This window comes from Chenopodium album, chromosome 8 (assembly GCF_948465745.1).
Source record: "Chenopodium album chromosome 8, dcCheAlbu1.1, whole genome shotgun sequence".
NCBI classification, from domain to species: Eukaryota; Viridiplantae; Streptophyta; class Magnoliopsida; order Caryophyllales; family Amaranthaceae; genus Chenopodium; species Chenopodium album.
This window is the reverse complement of record NC_137841.1, coordinates 64,043,104-64,058,797: the sequence shown is the minus strand read 5'-3', so window position 1 is coordinate 64,058,797 and position 15,694 is coordinate 64,043,104. Positions and strand designations below refer to the sequence as shown.

Below are 15,694 nucleotides of genomic sequence, written 5' to 3'. Positions count from 1 at the left end.
CACTACCAATTCAGTTTATGAGCTTATCTATGATTAAAGATGAACAATTTGAGTTATTTTTGGTACAAAACATTTTAAGTTCAATTATAAGGTAATTTTAGTTCATGTCATTTCAGGTATTGGGTTAGTTCGGGTCAATTTCGGGTATTGGGTCTGTTCGGGTCAAACAATTCGGGTCAATTTTGGGTCGGGTCAACTTCAGGTCGGGTCTGTTCGGATGTCAGGTCAGGATCGGGTCAACTCCATTTCGGGTCGGGTTGGGTCAATTTCGGGTTCCGGGTCAATGTTTTTGACTCAATTTTGAGTCATGGGTCGAGTCATCGGGTTTGGGTCAGGATTGCCAGGTCTAGCTTTTGCTAAGTACAAAATATAGAGCAAAATAATTAAATTTTATCTACGTCACCGTACTCCGTAGCGATTAGTCATTCGATTACGGAGCACGAAAATGAACCATTAGTCATCCTCTAACATTCAAATAAACAAACTTTCATCACCCATTCTCATTTCGCCCCATTTCTTTCTCTCTCTTCATTTTCTCTCTCCTATTTTGTTCTGTCTTTTATCATCACACCACCTCCCTCCATACCCTTTCCCTCTCTCCCCCTGTTTCCCGCAGTTTTTCTCCATTTCCTGCTACTCCCATCATCAAATCCCTAAATCAATCAAAACAAAAAAAACCCTTTTCAAATTCATCAATATATTGAACTCCTGCAAACAAATACAGCAGAAGGATCAATTTTTTTTTGATAATTAGTAATTTCTTCAGATCTTAAAATTCTGTTTTCTGGGTATTTCTGGGTTTCTTTCAATCAATTTTCTAACAGTTTTTCTATTTTTTTTGTTGTTGCAGGTAAATTTCAGCTTCTGGGTTTTTAAATTTCAAAAAACAAAAACCAGATAAAAATGCAGGAAGAAAACCCCAGTTCAAATCCAGTCATATTATCTTCAGATGATGAAAAAGAACCCACTAAAAACGACTATCAAATAGTCTTATATGATCCAACAAAGGCAAATGCAAACAACAACCTAGCCATGGCCGTAGCCGTAGCCAAACCCGAACCCGAACCCGATCCCGATACGATACATTGGAAACCGCCATTGATGCAAAACTCAGGAGGAGGGGGAGGAGGAGCTCAAAGAGTGTTACCAGCAGCTGGTTCATTTACAGTTCAATGTGCTATGTGCTTCAAATGGAGGCTTATACCAACAAAGGAGAAATATGAGGAGATTAGAGAACATATTTTACAGCAACCATTTACATGTGATTTAGCTAAGGAATGGAGGGGTGATATTTGTTGTGATACTCCTACTGATATTGAGCAGGATAATAGTAGATTGTGGGCTATTGATAAACCTAATATTTCTCAGCCTCCTCCTGGTTGGGAAAGGGAGCTTAGGATTCGTGGTGAAGGCTGCTCTAAATTTGCTGATGTGTATGTTTTTTCTCTCTTATTTTACTTTATTTTTTAAATTTTTTGTTTTAATTTTTTTGGGTGTTCTTATTTTATGTGTATTTTGTGATGAAATTGGTGGAAATGTGATTATTGGGGATTTTGAACTTGTTTTTGTTTTGGGGGGTTTGTGATGGAATATGTATGTTATTTGATTCATTAGTGTTAGTAAGGGGCAGTGATGTAGACGGGATTTTCGTAATTGGGTACGACTTTTTGAGACTTTACTACTAAGCTAGTTGTATCCATAATGAATATGCTGTTTGATTAAGGGTTTTGGCCTTTTGGGTATTGTTCAGTATTTTGAATTTTTAGGATAGTGGTGTAGACGGAATTTGGTTTCAGACTTAGACACTACCTTTGGAGATTTTGATAACTAAGCTAGTTTATTATTTCTTTGTGTTTGGTTTGGTGTGAATTTGGTGTGCACATTTCAACTTTGTAGTAGTTAGTTGTTGCTAAATGATCAATTTCTCATGTTCATTTGTTGTTTTTTACTTCTACTTTTCTATGATCTGATTGCATGTGAGTTGTGTTTATGGTGGACCTTTTGGCTATACTGGTGGCTGGTTACCAAATCTCTAAGGAATCTTTGGCTGGTTGCTTTCATGTGTTGTTAGACGTTGCTTGTACTTGTGCTTTGATCATTCTCTTGGTTGTTGGTGGTCTGTTTATTCATCTACAAGATTATTTTATTCTATGCTTTTTATCTGGATTTGCCGTCATGGGTAGAGGATGCACTTTGTAGCCGTCATCTGTAATAAATATCTAGAGTATCCGAGTATAGATTTTGGAATATCTCACTGATCATGATCTTGAATGCAAGTTGGAAAGTAAATTTAGGTTCTCGTGCCTTAGAGCAATGACTTCTATACTCAAATCTATCTAGCATGCTTCATTTACTGATCATTGATCAGGTAGAAGTGTTGGGCTGCTATCAAATGTTATTATTTACTTTTGGTATGCCATGGAGATCACATTAAGCACGAAGGACCACTGAGGCAGAGGCACTGAATAGCAAGTTGGTATCTTTTTGTGAAGTAAATCATATTCTAGTTGCTGTGAGCTGCATGCTTGCTTATTGCAATGCAACGGACTACGTGTGCTACTCAACCAATTAGTAGAAGGACGGATTGATTGATTGATTAAGCTAAAAGCTTTCGAATGATAAACATGGCTTTAGGCCATTACTCTCCAAGTGCTCACTACAATTTTCTGAATACCTCTCTCATACTAAGCTACTACTTCTTATACTACAATTACATTACTAGAATTGGCAACATAGCCTTAATTAATACAATTGCTACTTTCTTGTCCTCCTACTACTTTAGTGCAATACAAACAAACAATTGTAAGTGCTTGTCCCCTGCTCAGTGCCCTGTTTCTTGCTGCTGCCCTGATGCGCTGTTGTTGTTGGTGCCCAACCCTTGCTGTCCTCTCTGGCGCCTGTGGTAGGTGAGTGTCACGGGAGTTGATCTTGGGTTCATTGCATGCAACCTTATCAAGTAGGTGACTCAGAAGGAAATCATAATGAACGTAATCCTCCCATGAGGTGTTCCTTCTATATACACCAGATTCTTTAGGAGCACTTAATGATAATTATCATGTCATACACCAGATTCCCATAAGGTAACTTGGATTTCTACATGAAACTCGAACCCTTGTCAATTAACAGGTTAAAACATCAATATTGAGAGACCAAAATAGATGACCAGTGGGAATGGTTTTGGGAAGAGAGTTTCTGTTTGATCTGTGGGGTAGAGGTTATGAAAAGTGAAGTTATATTCTGCTTGGTACTGGCATGTAAAAAGGTTACTTTCCTTCCCTGTTTATGTCTGATTGATTACTATCTTTCTCTTATCCTCAGCTTGCTCGTCTATAAAAGGTGGGTTTAGCTTGGCCATCTTCCCTAAACTTGGTAACCGCTTAGCATTTTTCACGTTGAATTAGAATTTTTACGAGTATGGCCGTATGGGTCTGACCTGCACAATTCTTCCCATATTAGATTAGGTTAGCCTATCTAGATTCTATCACAGCTCATTAATACATTATACATATGCTGATACGGTAATTTAAGTCCGGATTATTATTGAAAGGGGAGGCTCATTTATACACGGATGTGAATGATGTATATGCTACACCATACGATGGCATTTTTTCATATCATTAACTAGCTTATGCTGTAACTTCTTGTTGCCTTATCTGCTTGAGGCCAATCGAGTTATGTTGTTTTATTCGACCTTTTTATTTATTTATTTGTTTTTTTTTTTTTTTTTTTTTTTTTTTTTTTTTTCTATTTTTCTATTTTTATTTATTTTTATTATTTTAGTATTATCATGCCTAATAAATCTGAATAACAATTTCAGGTACTATATCGCACCAACTGGTAAGAGACTTCGGTCAATGGTTGAGGTTCAGAGGTATATAGGTTTCTGCTATCCTCTTCATTTTTGAGATTATCTTCTTTACTCGGTATTTATAAATTTATTTGTAGTGTCTGTCCTGTACTTATTACTTGTGTGCAAATGTTATGCTATATCCTTATCTCCTATGTTTTAATTTTGTGCAGATACTTGTTGGAGCATCCAGAATACATTATGCAAGGAGTGACACTATCCCAGTTCTCATTTCAAATTCCCAAGCCTCTGCAAGAGAATTATGTCAGAAAGCGCGCTGCTCGTTCACCTATGCCTGATGGCTCCAATTTTGGGATGGCAAGACCTCTTCAGACCATTGCAGGTATACATGGTTTGATATTTTTGGATGTTTGTAGCAAGTTAATGACAATTTACAGTTTCATCAGAGTATCGTTTCTTCTAATCGAATGTACCAAGTATTTGTTCTATGTTTTGAAAGGAAAATTAAGAAAAAGCAAACGATACATAAGGGAAACTAATCTGACAGAGAATGGTGATGACTGATGCCTGTAACATTCCTAAAAACACTCACTATATACGTACTTTTTCAAGAATATATTTATCTGAATATCAAATTGAATATGGTGTTTCCATAGTAAATGTCTATCTATGACCATTAAAGATAATGTCAGTATGCTAGGGAAATGCGAATAAGATTACATAATACTCTAAATATGGTGTCTGTGATGATATATGCTATAGATTCATTACTATCTATGGCCATTAAAGATAATGTCGGTATGCTAGGGAAATGCAAATTTCGGTATGCTAGGGAAATGCAAATAAGATTATGTTATCTAAATGATAGGAATGGGGCAGGCTGGAATATATTACTTTTTATGTACCCTGCTGTATTAATTACTGATCTGCACTGTAAACTGGAAGCTGTAATCTTTTTTTGTCCCTTTTTATATATGACTGTAAGTCATAACTAATAGTCAAGGAATTAGCAGTGTCACAGCTGTGTAACAGCTTTATGCGCTGCATTATCTGGGTCTATGCAAAACTAAGAAAGTCGTATTCTAGGCTTCTAGCTGAAGACAAATAGTTAGGTGGTGAAAGGTGGCATAACTATAACCTCATATTGAAGCATGGATGCATGGGTATTGTCTTCCTTAAAAATTTGACTTTTTACTTATGAGCTGTCTTTGTTTGTTTGGTGAGGTCTATTTCTTGCTTGCTTGCTACCTGTTGAATTATATTTGGGGGGGGAGGGGGGGAATAATCCTCATATTGAAGCATGGATCCATGTTCTAACTGTGGAGGCTTGATTTTTTGTTTGTCTTGATTGCTTCATGGATGCCTTTGAGAGCTTTGTTGGAAAGCTTTGATGATTAGTAACAAGCAAATTAGCGAACACTAGGTTTGATGATAACTATCCCTATCTGATGCAAACATGAAAAACCATAATGTCTGCCTGTTGATATTGTTGCATTTCTATTCAGTAAGCAGTCTTGTTGACTATGTTTAAAATACTTCCTTGTAAATAAGGTACAGTGTTTCGATAAACAACCTTGTATTTTCTGCCTTTGTGTACTTTGGAATACTAAATGAGCAATTTGCAATGTTGAATAGCTATTTAATGGAAGAACTCAACATTAGGATCATGTTAGTTTGCTCTTAATGGGTTGAAAAGGCTAAATTGAAAAAGAAAGCCTAGTATGTCTTGTGGATACTAAAATAAAAAGGAGAAATAATCTAGTTGCATGATATTTTACACTCTTCTTTAGTTTGCCTTTGACATCCTATCCATAGTTGGATATAATCTGCAAAATCTGCCATTCCAACTTAGCTGAACTTGAAGTATCCATGGCCACACTTCAAACAACTCAGACACGCTGAGTCCATAGAACTTAAAATGCGAGTGATCTTGACTTTTGATTGGAGGGTGCAATAAGGCGTACTTACTGACAAGGAGAGAACTGAAAGAATGGCACACTATAGTGTCTGCAACTGTCTGTTCAGCTGTGAGAGGACGTGATACTATGCTATTTTTGATTTATTGCTTGCTGCAGATGGGTCTGGGTCTATTAAGGGCATGCACACAAGGGTTTATTCTACTAGATGTGCTTATTTCTCTTGTTCTGGTATTGTTTGCTGCAGATAGGGGTCTGGACAGGGTAATTTAAACTAAAATGATGAAAAGTACTCCTTGCTACCTTTCTAAAGGAATAGTAAAATCATAAGGTGGCTTTAACTCATTAAGTCACCGACTCACCGTTGAATATGAAATTCTTGTGCTAGGTTCTTAATTATCCTTCATTCACAAAATCACAATCATATTTTGTTGTAAATAGTGTCGTAGTCAAACTGATTTTGGTAGGTTTTGCATACTTTTGTTGCTTGAATTAATCTCTTTTAAATTATAACAAAATCTATTAGTATTGCTGAATGGCTATGTCTATATACTGTTTTGGTCTTGCATAGTTTGGCATTCCCTGTGTTTCATGATTTGCTTGATATGGTCATAATCGGCATTATGAGCTGCTCTAGTGTATTATTCTTGCTTTGTAAGCACACTTATGACTTGTCCCAATGTTCTGATTGTTTAATTGATCTGTCCTTTACCCCACACAAATAATGTATTCTGTGCTGTCTTTGCAGCGAGTCCTTTATCATGGGCTGCCCCAGATAATGCTTCAGCCTTACAGATTAGTCGACCTGGGCCATATGGCTTTTCGGCCAACACTGGTACTCCGCCAGCAAGAAAGAAGGCTCGGCCATCAGCAAATCACACACATTGCAGCATTCCATTACAGCACAATCCACATAAATTCAAGATCAAAGGTCCCCGCCTACCTCCGAATGGTGTCTATGACCTGTGAGTTTTTAGGAGCTCCACATTTTGGGATACAATTAGTTTAGAAATGTGTTATATATAGCCTTTGCATATGGTATGTCCTACACTGTGTGGTTCAAGGAAGTGAAATATGATTTTTTTTTTTTTGTGAACTCATTTAAGATTTAGAAAGTTGATGAAAAAATGAGGATGGGGGGATTTGATGAGGGAGTGTTTCAAACTAGCCTTTTGGTGATTTCTTTTGCTCAAGCTGTAATACCCTATGGTTTCAAACAAAGAAATGAGGAAAATATATCTCAATGGAATAGCTTTCAAACTACATTTTCCATTGGTTCCAAAATACAGAGTATGGTATAGAAAATTACAGAGATACTCACTCCGTTTTTAAATACTTGTTCTATTTCTACTTTTTGCACCATTTATTTGTCCTACTTTGACTAATGTTTGTGATTTATACATAATAAAATACGGAGTACATAGTTATGTAGATACTTGTTGGAATCTTTTCAATGAATAGATGATTAATTTTCAATTGTTAGAATTTATACTTATTGATAATTAAAGATATTATTGATTAAAGATTAGCATTGATATACGTGCCGAGAAGAAACAGAGCATATACTTAAAAAAAGGGAGTATAGAAATGAGCTATTTGTTAAATGTTTCCGTGAACATTTGTTATGCGGGGGTAGCATATTGTTTCAACTATTTATACATATAGGAGCTATGTTTATTCCCATTATGATATACTTCTTGTAATATAAGAGTTTTCAACTTTAAAGAATTGATTTCTCTAAAATGTTTTACATAAGGCATATGACTTGTAAAATTATGGTAATGTATATGCTGAATTATGTGCTACATAAGTTTTATGTATGACATTGATATGTTGAATCATGTGAAATATCTTAAGTATGATTTTTTCTCTGACATGACATGTTAGTAACCTTATAAGTGAAACCTATTATGAAACATATTGTCAGGATTTCTTGGATGAAACATTGATTGATGTGTAATAATATGATATTATTTGCCCGAGTGAAGTTGGATTATAGAAATGATGAATAAATTGATGTGAAATACATATGGACTTGCAGTTCCTTAAATTTATACAGGGTCATAAACCCTCAAAAATAATATGAAGATATCTATAAGTCATAATACTAATGTGATTTCACAATGTCATGAGTATAAAGGCTGATATAATTGGGCAAGAGTAGGAACAAACAAGATAATTTACTTAACTTGATAAATGACATTGTCAAAAGGATTTATGGTTTAAATTGCATAAAGGGATTTTAAAGGTTGTTGAATAAATTTCGAACCCATATATGCAAGGATTAAGGGGAGATAATATTTATTTCATTATTATATGTAATCCTTGCACATAAATTATATGATATTAAAGATGGTCAGTCATGTATATATTAGCTTTAATATCAATGTCAATAATTTATTTAATATAAGCTACCACATAATATCACATATTTACAATGACACCATCCTGAAGATGGATATGAATATGTGTCATTGACTATATGTCAACTGTAAATGCTCCAATTAAAATTAATGTCCCAGAAGGACAACATCGGTTACTAATGAACTTAAAGCATGCCTGAAGCGTAGTAGTACAATAGATTTAAAATATAATAACCTTCGAAAAAAGGAAGGGAGCAACTATTGATAATGACAAGTTTGAGGAAGTGATAAATCCCATTACTAGGAAAAATCACTTTTAGTAAAATTTATATATTCCATGATTATATGAAAGACTCCAGAAGAGTATGAAATGTCCAACAAGATTAACATGCATGTATCAAGATTATAGTCAAAGCTCTAGCAGAGTATGAGTAATTACTTGATAAAGTATTAGCTGATTGTCTTGCCAAATTGTCTTGCCAATTATATAAAGATACACATGTTGGTGTTCTAATATCACATCATATCCATGACCTTGCATAAAGTAAGCTTAATAAAGTGATCACTAGTGTTGGAAAACTGATCAGGCTTAAAATTTAGAGAAGTGATTGGATATGATAATTAAATTAGGTCATCCGGGTTTAATAATTACCCGTTATGGAAACCTGAAGTTTCATTTGATAATGTGCTGACGCTCTCTCAATGTTAAATATTAGGAAATGAATTGAATGACAAGACATAACATTGAGATTGAGCTATAGTTGAATTGTGATTAATAATAACTTGTATTGATGAAAATTTCAAGAGTTATTAGATTTTAATTTCTTATAGTATACAAGAGTAATGGGTGACCAGAAGTTCACCAAAAGAACTTATATATTATTGTCAACTATTAGGTGACCAGAAGCTCACCAAATACATTATTTAAGTCTTTAAAGATCCAGAAGATCACCACCTAGTAGAATTACAAACAAGTGATTTATGCTTGTATAACAATTCTTTTGATTGGGGCTATTATATGTCAGCACATAAGAAATTAGAAAAGAAGGAAAAACGTACTGCACAACACATGTCTCCCTATTGACATTATTTTTCAAGAAGATATAATGAAAAGGGTAATAATAGATACACATGCAATGTAAAGTTAATGAAGAAATGATTCTTCATTGAAATTTGTCTACTAAGTTGGTATAGAATTAAACGCCCCTATAAATGAGATATTTTACCAACTTAGGGGGAGAAGAACGAATTAGCAAAAGTTGGAAAAATTAAATAAATAATAACTATGATCCCTATAATGGTACTTTGAAAAGTTATATGTCATATTTTGTCTATATATTTTGCACATTTATGATTTTATTTGTATTCAGTTATGACTCATGTTGCATAGCGTTGAAGATACATTTTGGTCATATTAATAATGTGTATACATTGAGATAAATCTTGCCAATTATACTTGAATCACTACACCTGAAGTGTAGGTTGTATGATCGGTTCCAAAATAAAGATATGTCTAATAGTTATGATATATATATATACGGCATAGCGCAGTTAACTCTTATAGTGTAATAGTATATAAATATCATGGTGTATAAATACCTGAAAAAGTGGTATAGATATCTGAATTTTTATTACAATAGATGACCTATGATATAAGAAAAATTATGATGGTACCAAATGAAAAATGTATTCAGATATCAATGTCAAAATAGCATGCAAATTAAAATTGTACCATGAGGAATTACATAATGATACCGGTATATGATGGAACTGAAGGAGTTATGTCTTCGATAAGTGCAATTACTAGATATATCAAGGATCACTATTATGGAAATAATAAGTTCATTCTTTTGGGTCGTCATTGTTTGTTGCTAGATATGACAAATGATCTTTGGGCTAGTTAAATAGTCCAAAGCCCAATAGAATGGATCCTATGAGGTCACACAACAAGGGTATTGGGTTAAACAAGTAAGAGGCCCATTAATGGGCCTCATGAGATTATGACATACCATGTAGAGTGTTGGGCTAGAGTAGTGTGTTTAGGATAAGATGTTTGGGCTTGACATGGATTCTTATAATTTAGAGATATGATCTATAAATAAGATCCATGCCTAGGGTTGCAGTAAGTCATAATTAACTTACAGTATGTTTGACATCAAAGCAACCGTGTCCCAAAAACCCTAAACACTCTCCTCACCTCACGACCCTGCCCTCTCTTCTCACTTCCGTACGTGCGGTGCCTCCTCGTGGTGGCTCGTGGTGTTCGTCGTGGTGGTTCGTGGTTAGCTCGTGTCTCTCTTCTCCGTTGAAGGTTGATTGAAGCGTTCAATCACGACTAACTAGCATTAGTGGAGGTTTAATCTGTGCCCGTGGACCAAGTAGAGGAATCACGCTTGGGGTTCTTTATCTCCCATTGTTCTTGCTCGATCGCACGCGGAATCACACTTCAAAGGTATGATTATATGTTCTTTATGTGTTATGCATTAGATCTTGGGATTAGGTACTGTATGAATATGATTCATGTTTATTTCTACTGCGTAGTACCTATATAATCCTACAGGAACCGATAAATAATGCATATGCATGATAGAATGGACTAGTGAATAAGGGATCTAAAATATATGTCCATTTTGATGTCGACATTATGACAATGATCATAATTTTATCATGGACTAGAAGTCCAATGAAATATGGATTTTTAAATCCACACTGTACAGTGTCTTGCATTATTTCGAGTCTTATGTATGTTCATATACATGTGTGAGTCATAGGTTAATGGATTATTCATTGCATATGTAGGAAGTTGTTAGATGCATTACTCATTGTATATTTTGTTCAATATCTTATCATGGTTTCTATATATCTCATATTGCATGCACTAATTTAAATGCAATTATTTGTATGTGTGAATGTTCGCCCAAAATATAGTATGTCGTATTTACAACATTATATGAACTTTTAAAGAGATATTTATATTTCAGTGGGCTCATAGTTGTGATGAAATTGTTGATGACATTGATTTAATATCATGTAAGAAAAGTACCCGAAGAACTTATATGCAACGTAGTTATAGCCCTAAAAATTTAATATTCGGAATATTGTAACTATGATCAAACTCTTAGTCAATGTGACTACATCATTGATATCTCAACCTGAAGATTGAGCATATAAAACTTAGTGAGAATTACTATTTATATTTGCATGAGAACTATCATGTCAATTATGAAATGTCTAAAGAATATTAATGGAACACTTATGCTTGAGGAAGTTTTCTTATGGTCCAGAAGAACCATGATCAATGTATATAATTACATGCGTTATATTATAATTCATATGAGATTGAAGAACGACATTAGTAATATCAAGTTTTGTCATCAAATTATTATTTATGAATGTTTGATCAAATTATAATCATCAATTTCTAATTATTCACGACTTCCAGAAGAAGTTGTAACCGCATAAGTTTAACTTTTAAATCAACTATTAAACAGAGATTTGAAATAATGATATTAGATAAAAACACATGTATATATGGTGAAATGAAGACACTTCACATGTTCACATGTAGACTTGAAGATTTGAAGATGCAATTTCAGTTTGGGAGGATCGAAGATCAACGAATGTTATTTTACCACAATGAGAAGATATTCAACTATGTTGGATTCATTGATGCGGGACTAGAAAATCTCAAGTTATGTTACTTATGTATTCATCAGGGGGAGAAAATACGCGCTGCACTTTTTTTCCCTTGACTATGGTTTTGTCCCACATTGGGTTTCCTGGTAAGGTTTTTAATAAGGCAGCATCTTGAGCGTATTACAAAAAATGTTGTACTCTTTTTCCTTAATTAGGTTTTTATCCCATAGGGTTTTTCCTATTAAGGTTTTAACGAGGCACAATCTTCGATAATGGACATCCAAGGGGGAGTGTTATGAAAATATTGTGTGGATATACATTATCCTTATATCATTTCGGAATATTCTAAATCTAGGGTTTATTGTTATCTAAGCAAACCCTAGTTATTATATTCTATGTATATATACCTCTAATATATGGAATAATATACTTAGATGAATTCTCTCTCAATAATTATTATGTTTTCCTTTATTTTCACAACAAATCTGCTAAAAAAAAATCCTTTTTACCTAAAACCTATATAATAGGTTGGAAACTCCACATACTCTCAACAATAAAACCTCCATAACCACGTCAACTAACTTAGGCATTGAAGGTGTTTCCTCAGACACCCCAAGTATATTCTGGCGTGCAGGTTTTCTCGGCCCAACTTACTTGGACCAAGCTAGTCTTTAGCCTACACTACAAAAGCCATCACCCACGCTACAACCTACAAGAGTAGTCATTGTTATTACGGGAGACAGTTCTTGTTAGGCCCGTACACAACTATCCGAGAATCCGAAAATCCGATCTGCAACCGATCCGAATTTTTGGATATCCGATCCGAGTTTTCATTTTGGATCGGATATCCGATCCGAAAAAGCGGATATCAAATGCGGATTTGGATATTAATTTTCAAAATTTCAAATATCCGATATCCTAAATATAAAGGCTAAAATAGTGAAATATATATAAAATTTTTAAATTTTTCATATAAAACTAACCTTATATTATTAATTTATTATAATATTCTTTTTTTTTTAATGGGAACTAATTATAATATTCTTATTGCAAAAGGACTACTATTTTATTACAATATATATGTTGTACAACTTAGCAATAAAAAAATGGTAAAATTAGTGAAATTTGGAAAGTAGTCATAACAATTTTACTTAATATTGGATAATGGATATCCGAAGCATCTGATCTGAAAATTTTGGATATCCGAAATTCTCAAATCGGATTTGGATATCAATTTCTAATATATGAGTATTTGGATATCCGATCCGAAATCACATTTCGGATCGGATATCCAATCCGTGAACAGGCCTAGTTCTTGTCACCTAAATAATTATCCTACTATATTGCTTACAATGAATATTTGAAGTGCTTGAGTTTTACTCATACTATCTAAAGGAGTAAAAGGTAAGGAAATTTTTTTAAAAAAAGGATTAGGACCCCCTCCTCACGAGGGGTGAGGGACAGAAAAGTATGTGTTGAAAGCTTGGAACAAATATGATATGATCAACCTTCAATCTACCTTTTAAGTTGCGATATCATATTTTTGCTTTTTTTCCACAATTAATCTTTTGCTCTATTGCAAAAATATGGGTCCAATTTTAAAATCTTTAACCATAAAATACTTATAATCAATAGGAAATAATATAGTAAATTGATCTGGTTGGATTCGTCTTATTATATATTTTATCAATATTAATATCTAATTTTTTAAAAAAATTACACATAAAAATAGAGATAAACTGTTTTAAAACGTGATCTTGAAAACCGCAAAAGTCAAATGAAGCAAAATATTAGGGACAGAGGGATTAACATGTAGAGAACTATATACTACGTATATTATGTGCGAATTGGGTAAGGTATCCAATAGTGATAATTAAACTTAATAAATTAGTTATTATGATTTTTTTTAACACTAATTAACAACAATACCACATGATCTTGACCAAATTATTCATAATATTACTAATCGTTGATATTATATAGTGATTATGAAGTAAAGTAAGACTTTAAATATTGGAATAATAGATTTAAGTAGAAAAAAAACAAAAATTTGCTTACCAGATCAGAACGGGTAACCGTTAATTTTAAAATGATACCCAAAAACCATACCCAATAACAAATTATCAGAACGATTACCCGAACCGTTATGGTTATCAGATCGGGTACCCTAATTTTTGGAACGGTACCAGAACGGGTTTTCGGTTTTTTGGGTAGTTTTGTTCTGCCCTAGTTGATCACCTGCTACAACAGGTTGATGACCAATTGAGATTGATAAAAGAAAATGCAAGTGAAAGTTGAGATTTTTATTAAAAAAAATAAATAATAATATCAGCCAAATTTGAGTTTATTAAATTAAAACCAAATTTTTCCAAAAAAAAAACAAAAAACAAATTTTTTTTCTCAAAATATAAAATTGGAAACAATAACACTAACAATCCAATAACAATTCAATATCCACCTTTTTTTTTTTAGACAAACCGGACTAGTGCATATTATTAGTCAATGGACAATTTGTCTATGAGAACATACGAAAAAACAGTAATGGGACAATGATTTTCCCATACTTGTTCCGTACCAAAGGGCACTAGCCTAGCAAGGTGATGCGCAACGGAGTTACCATCCACCTAACATGAGACCACGAGACAAATTCGAAGTCTTTAGAAAACCAGAAAACTTCATCTAAAACTGTATCTAGATCAGTGAAGTAGGAAGCACATTTCGAAATCCTATTAATAATAATTTGGCTGTCAGACTCAACAAGAATTCTCTTAAAGCCATAACGTTGTACGAGCTTTACCCCAAACAGAATTGCCTTGCACTCTGCCACCTTAATTGGCCACCTTCCCCTTACTCTACGACGAGTACCAGCATATAGCACTTCACGATTTGCGTCCCTCAGAACAGCCCCCATACCCACCCATCCCTCGTCTTTCAAGCACGCATCACAGTTGAGTTTCAATAAGTCCATGGGAGGAGGGAGTCAAACATTAGGATTCTTACTCCTTCTGACAGTAGGTAAGCTATAGATTCGAGCTGCATACCTCCCACAATCCTCCACTAGCCTCATAACACGATTGTGCACCACCAAATGAGGGACCTCCTTCTTGTTAAAGATTTTGTCATTCTTACGGTTCCAAATAAACCACAACAAAGCAGCCCCAACCAACCTTTTCCTTGCACTCCTCTGCTTCCACCCTGCAATAACATCTTTAAAGTCGGCCTGTGGGTCGTTGTAGACCAGCTCCTCACAATCACATTAACGCCACAAGTCACGGACACCAGGGCATAAGAAGAGGGCATGTCCTGCTGATTCAGTGCAGTTTGCACACCAGGGGCAGCAATCAGAATCGATCATGTGTCTCCTGTGAAGCAGCTCACGCGTAGGTAAGGACCCCGTGCATACTCTCTAAAGAAAATGTTTCACCTTTAGAATAGTATCAAGTTCCCAAATATCCATCCATACATGATGAAACGCATCAAAATTACACGATTTGCCTAGCATATAAGCGGTCTTAACAGAATATTGCCCGTCCTTAGAGAAATCCCATGTTAAACAATCTTCCAAGGGTCTGCAGCTAATAGGGATAGACAGCATACAGTCAGGATCCCTCTTAGTGAAGTGAGAGTTGATCGTGTCATGCTTCCAGTCGTTATGCTCCCAGTCAATCAAGTCACCAACACACGAGATCCCATCAACTCTAGGTGTTTCAATAAATCTGCCCTTCTCATCTACAACCCATGGGTCATCAAACACATCAATCTTTGATCCATCACCCACTCTCCATAATAATCCTTCTTTAACAAGAGATTTAGCTCCCCAAATTCCTTGCCATGAGAAGCTACCATTTAATCCAAGGGACGCACCTAAGTTATCACCATTAGGGAAATTCCCTTCATCACTCGAGAGAAAAGGGAGTTTGGATGGGAAATAAGTTTCCAAGCTTGCTTCCCAAGAAGCGCTTCATTAAAAA

General features: G+C 34.6%; 1 protein-coding gene across 1 annotated transcript; it reads left to right on the top strand.

The window, feature by feature from the left end:
* Positions 1-505: 505 nt before the first annotated feature.
* LOC145641975 (methyl-CpG-binding domain-containing protein 2-like) lies at positions 506-7,038 on the top strand. The gene is made up of 5 exons (XM_081693013.1): positions 506-753; positions 851-1,433; positions 3,818-3,871; positions 4,021-4,190; positions 6,473-7,038. Exons 2-5 carry the CDS (start codon positions 904-906, stop codon positions 6,691-6,693), a joined length of 975 nt encoding a protein of 324 aa, XP_081549139.1. The 5' UTR covers positions 506-753; positions 851-903; the 3' UTR covers positions 6,694-7,038.
* Positions 7,039-15,694: the final 8,656 nt, after the last annotated feature.